Source organism: Brachyhypopomus gauderio, unplaced genomic scaffold, assembly GCF_052324685.1.
Source record: "Brachyhypopomus gauderio isolate BG-103 unplaced genomic scaffold, BGAUD_0.2 sc56, whole genome shotgun sequence".
Lineage (NCBI taxonomy): Eukaryota > Metazoa > Chordata > Actinopteri > Gymnotiformes > Hypopomidae > Brachyhypopomus > Brachyhypopomus gauderio.
The window spans coordinates 311174-329711 of NW_027506879.1; the positions used below are offsets into that span (position 1 = coordinate 311174).

Below are 18538 nucleotides of genomic sequence, written 5' to 3' on the forward strand. Positions count from 1 at the left end.
TACATTTTTTACGTGCTGTATAGTTACTCGTTACAATTATAATGTTAGCTGGCGCTGTCACCGTGTCAAGCGATCAGGCTGTCTTATGAGAAAACTGCGCATTCTCCGGTCGAGTCTTGTTTCCTCTGCTGCTGCCTTAACTGAACACTTGAGCTTCGTAATCTAGGTTCACTTGACACGTCGTGACTGCCGCAAGGGTCCGCACGGCAAAAATGACGCAATCGCAGCGGCTCCGCCCATGCGCGTTGACCACGCGCGCGGTCGCGTTGCGATGTCGTGCACCACTTGATTTTTGTGCGTGCGAAGTTACAAGGTAGAATTCATGCACTTGTACAGCACTTTGAAGGTCCATTTTCTGTATTTTCCAGCACCTTCAGCTTAATTTACATATTTATACAAATACACATATATTCGAAATTATTCCAAATAATTCGCTTTTTATCTCATTAAAAGAGATGGTACCGTGTTTGGTAACAGAGCGCAGTAAGCACTAGTTAGGTTAGATAACTTAGCTAACTAACCTAATTATGTTCATGGCGTGCTGCAGAATTCACTTAACATTAGCTGGCAATAAAGGCGACGTGCTGACTAATCATGTGTCCATTTTTATAGTGTAGTGTTTTTATAGGGTAAGGGCATTTAATGAGGGTAAACGCAGGGCAGTAGGCTCACCCTTAGAATCCGACGGACGGATTTTACGTCCAAAATACACCTCATTTTCTCAGCTAAATTAAGGCGAATTTGTACTTCTGCGTCAAACCTACGACATAGTAGGACATAGGTTATCTGTTTTTTGTGTACGAGGCATTAACCCCAGTTTTTTAAGTACATACAGAACACTTGTATTTGTGATCTTTGACATCTTTGATTTGTAAGTGATATATAAAAGGGTCATTCCAGGATTTTGGTACATTTCCTGTCCCACCACTTAAATTTCAAATGTACATATCCAAAATATCTAAATGACTATTTTTTTTTTAAACATTGTACTTGTTATAAGACAAACTGTAAAATTTGGTGGAAAAATAAGCGCCTTAGATATTATTCAAAAGACCGAATACCTTTGAACCACCTCAAAAAATGGCCATTTTCTCTTGTCCCACACATTGGGTGACCAACTCCTTTGCCAAATTTAACAATTAAAATAAGCTCTAAATAAATTACTTCCTCTTGTATATTGTTGAAATGCATCTCCTTTACTTATGAAAACAACTTATTTGGTCTACATTGTATTGCATGTCACAGTTTTTACACTATTAAGTTGTGTCCCACAACATGCGCGCAACCCTGTTACCATAAGGAATTTTATCTGGCAGAGAAAGGGTTAAAAATATTTGTGTACTAGCACAAAGGAATTTGCATCACAAGGACATTTCCTGCCCACATGGCAAGAAAAATGGTAAGTGCTCTAACAATTTTCAAGGTTTTTTTTCCAAATATGTTTGTCCAAGTTGTGTGTGTCACTCAGTGAATGCAACCCTGTTCCTCATATTGTAAGACTAATATTGAGTAGAGTCAAAATTTACTTTATATACTTATATAACCATATTTGTCCTTGATCTTGTATACATAGCTAAATTTTACAGTGAGCATCTGTTCCTGGGGAAGACCACAACTTAGCCTAAATTTGCAACCCTGTTAGTCGCAACCCTGTTACTGCATACCAATTTACTGCACACCAATCTAATAAAGAAAAAACTTCTTCCATATCTGAGATTGACGAATCAAACTTTTTGATAGTTTATAACCTGTAGATTATAACTATATGATTTTAAATGATCAAATTGAAGATCAAATTTTCAGAAGTTACCACCCCTGAAATGTACCAAAATCCTGGAATGACCCAAAAACTATTGATAATCAAACTTTGATGGCTTTCTTTAATTAATTCAAAACACAATACTTGTACTTTTTACTTTCAGTACTTGAGTAATACATTTTAGACTAAACTACTTGCAATACTTAAGTACAAAAAATGCTGAATACTTCTGTACTTCTGCTTAAGTAAAGTTTTTAAAGAACACTTCAACTTCTACTCAAGTCAATGTTTTGATAGAGTACTTGTACTTTTACTCAAGTATGGGTCTTGATTACTTTATACAACACTGCTTCCAATAAAGTGAGTATTGGAAAAACTCATTTCGTTTTTGAATGTAACTACTAAAGTAACTTGTAATCTAATGTAGTTACTTTTAAAATCAAGTAATATGTAACCTAACTAAGTTACTTTTTAAAGGAGTAATCAGTAATACTTTTTCAAGGTAACTAAGCCATCACTGATTGTGTGACCTTAATGGTGTGTTAACAGAAGGGAAATGTGTGTGTCAGGTGAGGGATGTTGGTTAACTTCATCATAGCCTGTATTACCCACTAAACAGCTCTATGCAACTTACACCACATGACTGACAATTACAAGGCAAATAGAAGCAGACTTGACAAAACGTTTGGGAAGCGTAACTGGAGAAGTAATTAAAAGGACCGTTTCAAGGCTCGCTAGATTAGTTGTAGCAAATTACATTTTTCAACACACAAAAATTAACGACAAAAAATAACAAAATTAACATCATAATTTAAATGAACAGCTATAATAAAGACACTAGCATAGCAGGTAACACTAGACTAGTGTAAGTCATGACATGCCATGCTTACACAAGGTGAAACACCAACAAAACAAACAAAAAACAAAAAAAAGTTTTAATTAGGGGTGTATTCAACTAAGGATTTTCATAGTCGAATCTGATTCGTCAGCTTTTCCCTTTAGTCGACTAATAATCGAATTGGGTTTATTATTATTATTTTTTTTAGAGCACCTTAAACAGGATCCCGTTCTCATTCAGGACCTTTTTGCTCTTCAAAGTAAAAACCTAAAACACTCAGATAAATGAATAAACACGGTAGGTTGGCTTTATTCAGCTTTTATTTATTTACTTATTTATTTTTTTATGAAACGTTAGAGAACATTAACCGTCAGTGCGCATATCGAACTGTCAGACAGGCATTGTGCAAAATGTCAAAAATATTTAAAATATGCCTGCCTGAAAGTATAAAAAAATTGCCATACAACAGCAAAAAAAAATACAAGGAAAGGTTCAAGTAACGGGGTTTAAAAGTAGGGATGCACCGAAAATTCGGCCACCGAAAATTTTCGGCCGAAATGGCTTAAATTTGCATTTTCGGTTTTCGGCCGAAATACTTTCATCACCGAAACAACACGGCCGAAACGATGTGTTGTGATGACGCAAGCAAAAATCGCCACCTGCACGTGCTTATTTGGATTAAAAAAAGTTTCAAAAGCAAAAAAGTTTCAGTGATGCAGAAAGCAAAAAAGTTTCAGTGATGGCGCCAAGGCAAAGGACATTACACCAAAAATTATGGAACTCGTTGCCTTAGACGATCAGCCGTTCTCTGTCGTAGAGGATGTGGGATTTCGTAGGCTAATAGAGCACATTGAGCCCCGTTATGTTTTGCCAAGCAGACGACATTTCTCAGAAGCGTGTTTACCTGAGCTGTTTAATGTTGTTGCAACTCACGTCACGTTTTTATGCGAGAATTTATATTTATCTTTCAGGCCAGTCAGTTATAATAAAATTTAACTCGTATAAAATACATAGATATGGATCGGAGGTAAATAAACTAGATTTTTTTTCTCGCCGTGTGAAATCGGAGGTGTGGCGTGTGAGCGTGTGAAGACGGTCAAATGCGTGTGTCACACGCTCAATGCGTGAGACTTGAGAGACCTGCTAATAATTGGCATAATGTATTTCGGTGTTTCGGTTTTCGGCTTTCGGCCTTGGTTTCCTCATTTTCGGTTTTCGGTTTCGGCTAAGAATTTTCATTTCGGTGCATCCCTATTTAAAAGCAAACAACAACAAAAAATGTTTATAGGCCTACTTGCCGAGAAGCACCGCGAAGAGACGATACGACTGAAACGACAAACGTTTTTTTTTTTCGCCTTACGAAAAATGGTATGCCATGTTGGTTGTTGTTGTGCGTTGATGACGTTGATGACATAACTTGCACTTTACTTGTTTGATTCATCTTTGTTTTTCAAAATACTTTTGAAGTTTTTTTAGTAGCCATTATAATCTCGGCAGATGCTGCATATTCTGTAGCGTGTTCAGCTCCGCTCGTTTGGATTGTGCAACAGCAGGGTGTGATTTATTAATGTGTAGTAAGGAAGATGCCTATTGTTAATGCGCAAACATCATTTTAAAATATTTATTAACAGAAATTAGGATAATTTTATTTGACAAAAGGCTATATATAACGAAAACAAAGACATTTCATGTAACAACTAATGCTTAGCTGCATCCTTGGGCACCCCCATGCAGTTAGAATGGTACATTCGACTATGACGTTCATAGTCGACTAGGGGGTATAGTCGACTATAGTCGAATCAGCGACTATTGCAGGTCACCCCTAGTTTTAATATAATAATTGAATCTTGTTTTTGGCACCAGCTTCTTATCCATGATGCTGCTATATCAAATCTGTTTTTTATTTTTCTATATTTAGTGTGTCACTCATTAAAAATAACGGCGTTAGGTAACTGTGTCATTTTGTCAGTAACGGGATAATATAATTAATTACTTTTCCTGTCGTTACAATGCCGTTGACGTTACTGGTCATTATAAGCGGTGCGTTTACTATATATTGATATACTAACAGTAATCCGAGCAGACGCCTGCCCAGGCTAGTGAGGAGAAACAGATCTCGATAGGTCACAGTTCTCGGTGTAACACCTGTTTAACTTAACAGTAAGCAATTGGCTAAAGGCCCATTCACACCCTACGGTAATTACGGATACGGACCCTTTCGGACCCAGGTCATCGCGATAAACAGCGATGCAAAAACAGCTGGGAGGAGACTGCTGGTGCGCCGGTGCCGGAAATTTGACTATACTGCCCTCTAGAGGATGTATTTTAAAAAATCATAACGTTGGAACTGGAAAGAGGTATAGTGGCCCCCTACGGAGGCTACGTTTGGTACGGACGGACGAAATTCGTCCGTGTCCGGAGGTATAAAGCAGGCTTAAGGCAGCGTCATGGTAGCCAATCGGAGCCAGTGTTGTTACACGCATGCCGACGGCACCCCAGTGACACATGACACACGGAGAAAAAGCAGATATGGCAAGTCAGGAGCAAGCAGAAGAGAAAATAGCATTTTCAATGTGGCGATATAAACATTATTTAAGAAAATACTTGAAGTTCCTGAATGTCTACCAGACTGGGTATTTGATTTATTTAATTAAGAATAGTTTTAATAGTTTTATTGTTAAGTTTACTTCTGTTGTGAACAAACCAGTTGTCTCAGGTTGAGAGAATTTAATTTAATTTGATAGATGTAAATGCACTTTATATAGTGTAACTGTTTACTTTTTTAAAGTTATATTTTTTAAAATTTTTAAGGATTTTATCCTGCACTGGTCTGTTGATGTGCAATAAATATCAAAAGTTAAATACCTTTCTGATCTACTCATTTCAACTGACTGTGAAAACTGCTTTTTCAAAAAATCCTTATTCATTGGCATATAACTTTTTTAACTGTAATGCAAATAGTTACTTTCCCTGGTAACGAGTTACTTTTATTATAGAGTAATTCAGTTACTAACTCGGTTACTTTTTCGAACATGTAGTGAGTAACTATAACTAATTACTTTTTTTAAGTAACGTTCCCAACACTGCTCATTAAAAATAACATATGGTGGAGATACTACGTATAAAAAAGCCTTTCAGCGTAGCAATCTTGTAAGCATTCTGTTGGTTTGTGATTATTATTATTATTATTATTATTATTATTCATACGTTGAGTTATTCTGTTCTTTGTCACTGTCTTTGTCCCTCTTCGTGTCTTGAATGCAGCCCTTTAAAGCAGGCATGTCCAGAGACCAGTCCGTGGAGCAGATCCGGCCCACATTCAAATCTCCACCAACCCACAGCCTATTTCATAAAATCATTAATATGCCACCTGCCTGCCAGCACCCACTTTATTTTTGTTTTTCACCACAAGATGGCAGTAGAGCTCGCACACAGACACCCCCCCCCCCCCCCCAAAAAAAAAAAACCACACACAAGCAAACAGCAGCACACCTCCACCCATCCCACAGAAACAGACAGCCACACCTCTTCCTAACTTCCTAAGCAAACACAAGACACTCCCCCCCATTCTTTATTTATTATAAAACAAATTAGATCATTTGCATACATTCGATGGTCGGCTCCCCACACAGTTTCACTTTACCAAATCTGGCCCTCATTGCAAAAGGTTTGAACACCCTTGCCTTAAAGGAAGCCATTGTTGAGTGCATCATTACATTACCATTTATGTACTCGCATTGTGATTGGTTTGTTTTTTAAAGAAGCTAATCCAGCTGAGCTTTCATGGAGAGAGATGAGCAAGCGGTCTGAAGCAGAGAGTACTGAAGTAATGAAGTTGTGTTTGAGAGTTGTTAGCCATGATCCAATTGAATTTGATATGATTCAAGTGTGTGCACTGCCATATGTTTGCATAGCGGGGGCACCATGACATGACATGTTCTTTCTTGGAGATGTCTAGTAATGTCATTTGCGTAGCTATGATATTTATAGGTTTTCTCAACATCCGCTATAATCACATTACTTCTGTAAAACTGGAGAGTAGAGCAGAATAACAAATGGTCAAGAATGTTCGTCCTACAGAAATGAATTCATTTGCACATTTTCTCTCACAATCACACTTATTCTCCCACCCCCCATGTCTCTATCTTCTGTGCCCCCTCTCTCCTGCCTTTTTTCTCTCTCCTGCCTCTCTCCCTTTTCTCTCTCTCTCTCTCTCCCTCTCTCCTCCTCCCTCCCTCTCTCCCAGATCCAACACGAGGTGATCTATCAGGGCTTTCTGCACCGTCTCTGCAGCGATGACTGTTTCTCCCGTTTCCGTTCCTCCAAGCGTCTCTCCATGAGTTGTTGCGAGAGCTGCGGCAGCTGCACTGTCACGGGCAACTACCACCTGGCTCAGATAGAGGACGTGGTGAAGAAGTTCTGCAGCCCCGTCTGCATCAGTGCTTTCAAACAGGTCCGCAGAAGTTCTGGCCCCGGGGCGCTGCGCTCACACTTGCTTATAGATGTTTGTTCATGTCATGTTTATGACTTACATTTATTCTGTCTCTAGATTATCAAATCAATACCCGTGTTGTGCTTTTTTCCCCTTAATCAAATGTAAAGCAAGTCCTTAGCTCACTGTGTTTTCGCTGAACCTCACAGAAAAGTGGTGAGAAAGTCCACTGTCCCTACTGTAACGAGTTTAAAGCTGTGGACCAGATGTTGGAGGGCACAAACACACAGGGAGTGGTTGAATTCTTTTGCTCCTCGAGATGTTTGACCAACAGCCAGGCATCACGCACATTGTCAGGTAGATCTGACCCTTTTTTCAGCTTCTAGCGCAGTTTGGGAGTAAATGGGGTTGTTCTGTACTGCAGGACTTATTTAAAAATAATGACTGTTAGGTTAAATCGCTTAATGTCACTTTTACTTGGTGTACCGTAAAGGAACTGCAACCCTGTCAAATGTACATGCCCATGTTGGGTGACACGAAATATTTAGTTTTTGTCTTTTGTGATTGGAATGATGTGATTGAAGTGATTTGGAAAAGCTGTACATTGTGCTTGTGAAACAGGTGCTTCATTCCCATGCACAAACTGCCAGAAATTAGCTGTTCCTCAGTATCACCTGGCCATGCCCGATGGATCCATCCGGAACTTCTGCTCATATGAGTGTGTTGGCAGGTTTCAGGTAAGTCATGCGAAGCACGCGAGTGTGCTTTAGATGCCATGCAGTTGGGCTTGTCATCTCTGTATCTGTTACGTGTGTTTGCACAGCTTTTGTTGATGGTTGATTGGTTGGTCTGGCCAAACTATAGAATGGGAGTGGGAGTTGAGTGGGAGTTGAGTGGGAGTTGAGTGGGAGTTGAGTGGGAGTTGAGTGGTGTGTGTTTGCCTTCAGTGTGGAGCAGGAAGGTCTAGTGTTTGTTTTCCCTCTCTCTAAGACTGCTTCTTTACTGTTTCATCTCATGAGTATAACACACTTTAAACACACTCTATAGGCCCATATTGTATTATGCTTTGTTTGCTTAATACACTGTTAATAGCTCATTGTTAAAGATTAATTAGAAATTTCTTTAACTTTGTGAGAAACATTATCTCCAAAAGACAAGGGGGAGTGTCCATAGGAGTGCTGCACAGCAGAGCACAGCATGGCTGTGTTCAAATTGGCCTACCACATACTGCATACTGCACTCAGTATATACTGGATACTGCGTACTGGTCCTTGTAGTAGTATGCACTACAGTTTCCAGTATGCAAAAAAAGCAAAGCATACTACCGGGTCACGTGAACATAGTATTGCATGATGGGATGCAGTACACCACGAAGATAGCTCTGTTCACGTACTGGAATATTTTGCAGAAGTAGTATGTCATCCGGGGACGTTTCGCGTACTGGAAAAATAATTTTTATTCGCATGCTGCATACTGATATTAGGCCCAAGCAGTACGCCAGTAGTATGTAGTAAGCTATTTCGAACACATACTATGTGATAAGTCAGGTTAGGTAGAGCAGGTCACAACACTCAGGTTAGGTAGAGCAGGTCACACGATCTCACTCAGGTTAGGTAGAGCAGGTCACACGATCACACTCAGGTTAGGTAGAGCAGGTCACACGATCACACTCGGGTTAGGTAGAGCAGGTCACACGATCACACTCAGGTTAGGTAGAGTAGGTCACAACACTCAGGTTAGGTAGAGCAGGTCACACAATCACACCCAGGTTTGGTAGAGCAGGTCACACGATCACACCCAGGTTAGGTAGAGCAGGTCACACGATCACACCCAGGTTAGGTAGAGCAGGTCACACGATCACACCCAGGTTAGGTAGAGCAGGTCACACGATCACACTCAGGTTAGGTAGAGCAGGTCACAACACTCAGGTTAGGTAGAGCAGGTCACACGATCTCACTCAGGTTAGGTAGAGCAGGTCACACGATCACACTCAGGTTAGGTAGAGCAGGTCACACGATCACACTCAGGTTAGGTAGAGCAGGTCACACGATCACACTCAGGTTAGGTAGAGCAGGTCACAACACTCAGGTTAGGTAGAGCAGGTCACAACACTCAGGTTAGGTAGAGCAGGTCACAACACTCGGGTTAGGTAGAGCAGGTCACAACACTCGGGTTAGGTAGAGCAGGTCACAACACTCGGGTTAGGTAGAGCAGGTCACACGATCACACTCGGGTTAGGTAGAGCAGGTCACACGATCACACTCGGGTTAGGTAGAGCAGGTCACACGATCACACTCGGGTTAGGTAGAGCAGGTCACACGATCACACTCGGGTTAGGTAGAGCAGGTCACACGATCACACTCAGGTTAGGTAGAGCAGGTCACATGATCACACTCAGGTTATGTAGAGCAGGTCACACGATAACAGCTGGGCCAGTTTGAGCAAGCAGAGTTTGACTAAAACGTTTGTAATCATTAATAGGAAGAAAACGGTAAAGTTTAAATGCAAATACCCATGCACTCAAACTAGGGTTGCAACGGTATGAGATTTTCATGGTATGATAACCGTCTCAGAAAATACCGCGGTATCACGGTTATCACGGTATCACAATTAGTTTGTATATTATTAAACGATACACTGACCCTTAAAGAAATTACAACAAGTTTTTTTTTGTTCAATTAACTATTTATTGTAGAACCCTGCAACTATTGTATACAAAATGTCTCCTTTAAAAAAATAAGCTGTAAACATGTTTATATAAATACTGCAAAATTAGAGAAACCTAAATCATGGATTTCAGTACAATTATTTAAGTTTAAATTATTTAATATCTGATAAACTCAGCCTGGGTCAGTGTCTGATCAACAACTGTTGTAAACGTCCGTTGTACTGCCAAGTTAGAATATAACCAGATACTGCAGAAAGAGAGGATTTATTTCTGACATGACCCTCACAATAGAGATTTCTATTTTAAGGCTTTCACACTTTAACATATGAAAAACAGGCACGTTAGAATTTGAAAATGAACGCATGTAAATTAATGGCGTCTTTCACATCCAGTGAAAGCAAGGACCATAAAAAGCTAGGTTTATTCTTTTCACTAGTGACCGTAGCGCACGACTCCGCACAGTTCTTTTGTATTACGTTAACAAATACGAGCCTCTTGTAATTCCAGGACGAAACATGAGAGAACGTGAAGACGTTAAGATTGGGCGTTTTGAAAATAAACAACCATTAAATAATGTGATGAAAAAGCGAATTATTTCGAGTATATGTATAAATATTAGGGGTGACCTGCAATAGTCGCTGATTCGACTATAGTCGACTATACCCCCTAGTCGACTATGAACGGCATAGTCGAATGTACCATTCTAACTGCATGGGGGTGCCCAAGGATGCAGCTAAGCATTAGTTGTTACATGAAATGTCTTTGTTTTCGTTATATATAGCCTTTTGTCAAATAAAATTATCCTAATTTCTGTTAATATTTAAAAATGATGTTTGCCCATTAACAATAGGCATCTTCCTTACTACACATTCATAAATCACACCCTGCAGTTGCACAATCCAAACGAGCGGAGCTGAACACGCTACAGAATACGCAGCATCTGCCGAGATTATAATGGCTACAAAAAAACTACAAAAGTATTTTGAAAAAGATAAAGATGAATCAAACAAAGTAAAGTGCAAGTTATGTCATCAACGTCTTTCATTTCGCACGACAACAACCAAGATGGCATACCATTTAAAACGCGTAAGGCGAAAAAAACAGTTCAGCCGTTTGTCGTTTCGGTCGTCATCGCGTCTCGTCGCGGTTTGTCTCGAAATAAGTAAATAAATAAAAGCTGAATAAAGTCAACCTACCGTGTTTATTCATTTATCTGAGTGTTTTAGGTTTTTACTTTGAAGAGGAAAAAAGTCCTGAATGAGAACGGGATCCCGTTTAAGGTGCTCTAAATAAAAAAAAATAAAAATAAACCTGATTCGACTATTAGTCGACTAAAGGGAAAGGCTGACGAATCAGATTCGACTATGAAAATCCTTAGTTGAATACACCCCTAATAAATATTTAACTTTATTAAGTTTAAGGTGCTGGGAAATATTGAAACAGACCTTTAAAGTGATGTACAAGTGCTTTAATTCCACCTTGTACAGATGTATGAACCCTGCAAATATAACTTTGTTCATTGCACTGAGGCGCGGCGTGCGCAAAGTTACAAAATTCGAGAGGTGTACGACCTCGCGAATCGACCGCGCGTGATAACCGTGCATTTTAATACCGTGGTATACCGTGAAACCGGTTACCGCTGCAACCCTAACTCAAACACATGTGTTGTGTGGAAAAGGCTACCTGCTTTCAATTGAGCGCATTTAATAAGATAAAATGGCCAACAGTGATTTGTTTGTTAATCCGTTCTTTAAAAAACAATGATGTTTCCAATTTGGCCATGAAATAAAGGAAATTGGGTATCCGAGAAAAGAGAACAAGGTAGCTGAACTAGGACTTGATATGAGAACTGCGTGAGGGAAAAACTACTGTTGGCTTTTAGCCTGCAGGTTCTAAACAGCATAAAGTTAAATTTGCCTTAAGTTGAGATCAGGTTCCATGAAGATCTCCTACGTACTGTTAATCTGAAGGCCATGTAAAGTTTGGAGGTCTGTAGCAATTGACTGCAGAAAGTTGACCCCCCCCCCCCCCCCCACGTGGCTAACCCCGCCTACCACTTCAGCAGAGTTCCTGCCGTTCCCAAATGTATCCACTTTGTTATAATACCACTGACAGCTGACTGAAATATTAATAGCGAGGAAAATTCACAACTGGACTTGCACAGGTGGCATCCTGTCACATTACCATGCTAGAATTCACTCAACTCTCAAGAGGGGACTCATTGTTTCACAAATTTTTGTCGGAGAAATCTGCATGCCTAGGTGTTTGGCTTTATACACCTGTGACCATGGAATATATGGGAACACCTGAATCCAATTAATTGTATGGGTGGAAGAATACTTATGGCAATATAGTGTATAAAGCACACAAAACAATGATCCCAAACTGAATAACAGCTTTACAATGGTTTATAATTGGAAAAAAGTTATTGATATCAATATCGGGTGACATTTGAATGCATTCAAAAAATCAGATGTCAAAAAATATTGGCGTCTGGTTCATACAGGAAAATGGTATCGTGCCACTTGTAGTTTTTGTCTGAAGACAGGTTTGCTGATTTTTCTAAAAAATGGTAATGAATCTTTATTTGTATGTCTCCAGGACAGGCTGAACCGCGTTGTACCCCCAACACACATGAACGGAGCAGCTCCTGCCTCTGCCCCAGCCATATCCTCCCAGGGACCCCCCCACCCCATGGCCGTCCACCGGCCCTCTGCCCCCCTTCACGCATCCACACATGTACACAACCCTTCTATGTATACATCCACACCAAGCCAGAATGCTCCTCTAACTTTTGTGCCTACACTGAAACAAACTTCTCTCCCACCATATGGGCCTGCGTCTGGCCTGGTGAACCCACAGGACAGCCAGAAGACGCAGCCAAACGGTCCCCCCTCAACATATGGCACCATTAAACTGACCTGCAAACAGTGCCAGGGACAGTTCAGCTCCAAACCCGAAGTCTTGCAGTTTAAGGTTAGTTTGTCTATTAGTGATGCTGTGTGTATGTTTCCTTATTAAAACATGATTGAACGTTTTCACACTTGTGTACTCAACATGTACGTGAAGTGGCCTCGTGTTTCTTATTTTACATTTTATTTTAAATTCAATATTAGGATGTTTATTCTTTATTTTATTACATATGTGCAATACCTACTTACATTTTATTTTAAATTCAATATTAGGATGTTTATTCTTTATTATTTGTACATATTTTTATATTTTATAGAGGTGTTTTATTAAAATAATTTGCAAATGGTGGCACTGTAACAAAAGCAATTTCCCCCTGGGATTAATAAAGTATTCTGATTATCTGTTGTGCCCCCCGTCAGAATCACACAGGGCTTTTCTGCTCCCGCATGTGCTGCGACGCTTACAAGAGGGAGAAAGACGTGAAAGCGGTGTGTGAGTATTGTAAGCAGGAGAAGGTGATGAAGGACGTCTGCCTCTACCAGCACCAGCCCCGCCCCTTTTGCTGTGAAGGCGAGTTTCTCCTCGGAGCGCACGCCATCATCGTGTTGCCGTCTGTTACGCAGTCCACGATTTCAAAGCTGCTTTAAGTCAGCCTTGGTTCTCCCGCTCCGATTACAGCTCCGCTGCACTTTCTAACGCTGCTCCCTCTCTGTAATAGGCTGCAAACTGCTTTTCAAGCATGACCTCGCCAAGCAGCACGGGGGCCAGTGTAGGATTTGTGCTTACTGCTGCAACATGACCCACAGCACCATCCAGAACCACTTCGGCGGGAAGCTGGAGGAGTTCTGCACCGAGGAGTGCATGTCCCTGTACACCGTGCTCTTCTACGAGGTCAGAGACCAACACGGTGCTTTTCTCATTTCTGGGTGCTAATGACATAGCAAACAGTACTAAAACGTCATCAAAAAGACATTTAACACCTTTCTTACCTAAGGTTAAATATTGGACACATTGCACATGGTATTTTATTGTCGTCGTACTGTTGTCCTTGCCGTTGTCGTCGTGTGCTGCTGGACTTTGCTGTGTGTGACGGTAGGCACCACCCTTGTGTCCCCAGATGGGGAAGTGCTACAGTTGTAAGACCCAGGGGGCGCTGAACCAGAGCCTTAAATGGGCTGACACAGTCCACCACTTCTGCAACCTGCAATGTCTTCTGCAGTTCTGTTCCAAGTGCATCAATCCAGACCAGCCTTACAGCAACGGTACTGTTACCAAAACAGCGCGATGTATGTTTAACGTGTCTGTGCGTGTCCCACCATCTGGCCAGTGCCGTCTCCCCCTCCCTCGGTCAATGATTAAGTCCTCATTGTCATGTCAGGAGTCATCATTATAATAACTGAATTAAACAAGGAGAGGTGAGAGAAATGACTTCACTGACTCATATTAATTAATCCACCCTCACTCACCCAGTTCATGTCCTTCTCCTTCCACATCACTGCAGGTATAACATCAGTCCCTGAAGCCCAAGCTGCTCTCTCTCTCTCTAAAGACATGCCAGTCATCGGTGGGGTTGTGTCCCTGGCCTCTGCTCTAGCTGCTAACACTGCTCTCACAGGTAGTCTTGGTGCCCATAAATATTAAAACCTGCCATTAAGTACTAATATTACTGGGAAAGATTGTTCGACATTTAATCTGTAATTGTGTTTGCAGGTGCACTTCCTACCTCTAATTGCAGCTCAAAGATCATCGGAGACGTGAGTATAACCAGCAGAATGTGTGGCTTAAGGACCGCTGCAGAATAACTGACGTGGTTTGGTCACGTGCCCCCAGGCCAGCACGCAGACGGAGGCAGCGGCGCACGTAGGCGCTTGTCACCGGCGCACGCTGAAGAACAAAGCCCTCATGTGCAAGCCCATCATAGAAGAGCGAGGCGTCCAGTGTGAACTCGACCCCCCCAAACCTCTCGGCGAGACAGGTTACTCTAAGAATGCTCCACAGACTCAGTTCTGTGTGCATACTTCCTTGCAATAGCGCACCAGACTAGGCTCATGAAAAGAGGCTTGTGAGCTGCTGCCGTACACACGTTCTGTTTATCCTCGACGTGTATGCAGAGAGGAACGAGTGGCAAATTCTTGTTCTTTATGTCAGCAGTGATTGATGAGAATGGAGAGAGAGTGAGGTTGGTTCCGGTGCCCCTGCTGGTCCCAGTGCCTGTCTACATTCCTCTTCCCATGCACCTGTACACTCAGTACACACCTGTTCCCTTGGGACTCCCTTTGCCTGTACGTCATCCCAGCTCCTCTTGTTTGTGTTCACACTGCGCATCGTCTGTCGTCATGACCTATTTCCCATGTGTCATTGCCACAGCTGCCGGTGCCCGTGCCGGTTCCGGCCTCTGAGGACACCAAAGGCAGTGTGCCCTCTCAAAGCTCGGTGGAAGATGAAGACACGGACAAGCCCAAAGGCATGCCCGTGTCCCGAGGAGGTATATGAGTGTTTTTAGCAGTTGGCTTAGTTTTTATATGTGCTCTGTTCCCACTTTGATTAATTGAACCTTTTTGTGTATATAGATCATGGAAGTACCTATAGTGGGGACCTGGAATCAGAGGCCAGGTCTACGCCCTTTAGTTGGGCAGACACTGAAGAAACTACACACAGCCTTAAGGCACTAATCCCATCATCTGGGGTCGAAGATTCCCCCAGCATGCTAGACTTAGAAAAGGACTTCCCACTTGGTGGTAAGTAGTACTTTGTCCAGGGTTCCTTTAGCAAACACAAATACCCAGAAGGCCATTATTTTGGTCATGGATAAATCCATGTTAAATTGCAGTGTTAATGCAGATTTTTAATCTGTGTTTAGGCTTGAAGGTTCCATATATATAACTGAATTTCTCTTACTTTATTGTTTAAATTATAATTTGATATGCAAATATTGTTGAGGGAAACCTGCAAAATTAAATTCAGAGGTGATTTATTGGCATGGCAAATATTTAAAAAATCCCATTTTGAAGTTATAGGTCACTATTATAGGTCGCTACACTACAGAAACAGTCTGTTTAATTATAATAGATAAAGACAATACATTGTATTTGAAATGTAAAGCCATACAAATGCAAGTGGACATCAAGGAAAAGTTTAATTTTAAAATAAAAAATTTAAAATTTAAATTCTTTTAAAGTTAGATTTAAAGTGTTGTATTGGTCATGCCATAGTTTTTATTTATAATACAGTCAGTGCAATAATTGAGCCACAAGCCATTCACAATTTTAATTTTAACAGCAACAAATGACCACGGAGCAGCAATGGAGCAGAGACCAGCAGGAAAGCATCGTAGGAGAGGAAAGAGGGTATGTGTGTGCAGAACACAGGGGCTTCAGGAGTCCTGCAGTAGCAGATCTTTCCTGTGTTAATGCGAAAGAAATTTGAAAGGAAGACTGTGACTCAGATACACCCCCGGCTGTCGTCACTGTTTGGGCTGTCGAGATGTGGGTATTTCAGTATTTCCATAGAAGGGTAAAGAAATTGCCAAGTCTCAATATGAATATTTTTGGATGTCTGCTCCAAAATTTAGATTTCCCATTGTTATTTTAAAAATTATTCTGGAGATTGTGAAGACTTATTGGTAAGATTTAAGATGATAATAGTGAGCAATCAGAGATTTTAATATTTGTTTTGATTTGATTATTTTTTTTTACTTTAATAACTTTGCTTTATTAAAAAAACTATACATTATGAATACATCTATTTTTGTTAAACAGAGGTGCTGTTTTTTGTCTAGGGGACTATGTATTCCATTTTCACAGAATCACAGGATTTCATGATTTATTTATTTTTAGTTCAAGAAGTTTAGGTTGTAAGCCAAATGATTTATAAAAAGCATCAAAGAAGCTGTTTAAGGCTGAGCATTACCATTACACATACTAATATGAATCGAGACGTGGTTTGTCTGACATTTACTTTCATCTCAGTCCCTGATGAGATTTCCTCATTTCCAAAAACACATCACCTTGAGGTACTTTTAATAGCATCATCCCGCTTCAGACGTTATGGACTTAAAACAACACACAATATGCATTCTTTTACCAAATCCTGAAAATCTACTTTATTACAGCTTGCATTTCAGTTTGCATTGCTTGTTTATTAATACTGAGAATAGCATTTAACAGTATTAAAATGATTATATGCACATTGAATCGACAATTGAAAAAATAGACAAAAATGTTTTTAGAATTTTAAGTAATAATTTAAATTTTATAGTTTTTTTATGTGAATCACAGATATTTAAATAGGAATAACTGAAAATGAGAAATGGATGCTCTTAATCATAGTTTCCCAGATAGATGGAAATACATTTGTCAATTGGACTATAATTAAGATGCATGGGGGGAACAAATTTTCTTATGCTGTTATAGCAGAGAGTTTAAGGCAAAGAAAGTTGCGAACAACGGTATGAATATGGTCCAACTTCATTTGTTACCCTTAATTGTGCTTCTATTAAGTAAAAAAAATCTAAACTACAAAATGGCTAAGAATCACATTTATACTTTGCTGACGAGGATACCCTGCACAAGTTCATTATTGCAAGGACACATTCTCAACCTGAGGTAAGATGGAATTGTATTTCCACCCTTTCTTATTGTCTGTCTGTAGTGTCTGTGAGTGATTTTTATTGTCAATTTCCTAATTACTGCATCCTAGAGTTTTTATTCTTTATGGCTTTTGTTGTTGGCTTTCATTGAACATGTAGATTTAAATTCTCTGGTCTGCAAATAAATGTACTGAAGAGGGACTGAGATATGGTGAAAAATACTATCACTGCATATTATGACTGAGCTGTCCTTTCATATTAAAACTATTGTATTGACTCTTACACTTAATATTGTAAGACTGGTATATATTATTTTAAATGGTCTTGATGGATCATGTAAAGGTTATAATTAATCAAAAACCTAGCTCATCTGCCATGATTGAACTATACATTCTGAAGCCATATAATATACCAGCATTGTTCTTACTTACATTATACTTAAATTGTTAGATGTTGTTCTGACAGATAAAGCTCTCTCTCTCTAGGTGGCATTGAAGCACCTGCATTTTTGAAAGGTTTGAGGATTTTTTTTAGGTTTATTTTACATGCTGAGTTAGCATTTTCCACATACTCATTTGGAAATACCACCTTTCGTCTTTCATTCACTGAATAATTCATAGCCCCATACAAATCTCTTGTGGCCATAAGTCACTACTAAGTTCATTGTAATAGATTTTTTCTGCCCTTGTTCGCAACTGGTTTCAAAATCTTGAACTGCTTTGCTAAAGTAGTTGCTTGGCCGCTTGTTCAGAAATGTCTAGTAAGATTCTTGCATAAGACTCGTAATTCACTGATGGCATTTTCTTTTGAAGATGGTGGGGTGGGGTGGGGTTGCAATAGTAAAAGCTGTAAATATATTGGTACTAATTGATTTTAATGATCCCTTAGTTCACTCGGAATACTTCCTAGGACTTCGTAATTCCTGCATGCTTCCTCTTTTGGCAGATCTTGCACAGTGTTTGGTGTGCCCATTTTTGTATGAGCTTATTGTTGTATAAAGGGTTCTCAAAAAAGACACAATCATTCTTAACTCACAGAAGCAAAAAAAAAAAAAAGGTTTGATATGGTGTTATGGAATACATTGCATTGTCTTTTTCTAACAGTAATCCTAACTAAATTGCATAAATATTTTTGTTACAATAAAAAAAATGAAAAGGTTACACTTATGTTGGACAGGTTTTCAGAAAAGATACTTAAAGATATTTTTCTTTTTGATCAGGCACATGCTGATGAAGATCAGGTTGAAGAAGTGGACACCGATGATTGTGTTCAATCTATGCCAGACACAGATTTGGAGCTGTTGAATGTGGAAACTCGTCAGTGGGAAAGAAATCTGGTGA

At 39.9% G+C, this 18538-nt stretch overlaps 1 protein-coding gene across 4 annotated transcripts in view; it reads left to right on the plus strand.

Annotated features, from left to right (window-relative positions):
- The window catches only part of LOC143488824 (zinc finger MYM-type protein 4-like), a 49291-nt gene that overhangs the window by 20738 nt on the left and 10015 nt on the right, over window positions 1-18538 (plus strand). For 2 of the 4 annotated variants that reach the window (XM_076987747.1, XM_076987750.1), the window contains 16 exons: window positions 6844-7050; window positions 7239-7386; window positions 7651-7766; window positions 12299-12436; window positions 12560-12673; window positions 13030-13180; window positions 13329-13501; window positions 13728-13872; window positions 14112-14225; window positions 14321-14364; window positions 14441-14585; window positions 14759-14892; window positions 14978-15095; window positions 15181-15348; window positions 15890-15957; window positions 18418-18534. In XM_076987747.1, the coding sequence (XP_076843862.1) occupies window positions 6844-7050; window positions 7239-7386; window positions 7651-7766; window positions 12299-12436; window positions 12560-12673; window positions 13030-13180; window positions 13329-13501; window positions 13728-13872; window positions 14112-14225; window positions 14321-14364; window positions 14441-14585; window positions 14759-14892; window positions 14978-15095; window positions 15181-15348; window positions 15890-15957; window positions 18418-18534 (2100 nt within the window). The remainder of the gene's footprint in view (window positions 1-6843; window positions 7051-7238; window positions 7387-7650; window positions 7767-12298; window positions 12437-12559; window positions 12674-13029; window positions 13181-13328; window positions 13502-13727; window positions 13873-14111; window positions 14226-14320; window positions 14365-14440; window positions 14586-14758; window positions 14893-14977; window positions 15096-15180; window positions 15349-15889; window positions 15958-18417; window positions 18535-18538) is intronic. The other 2 variants (XM_076987748.1, XM_076987751.1) reach the window with 2 other exon arrangements.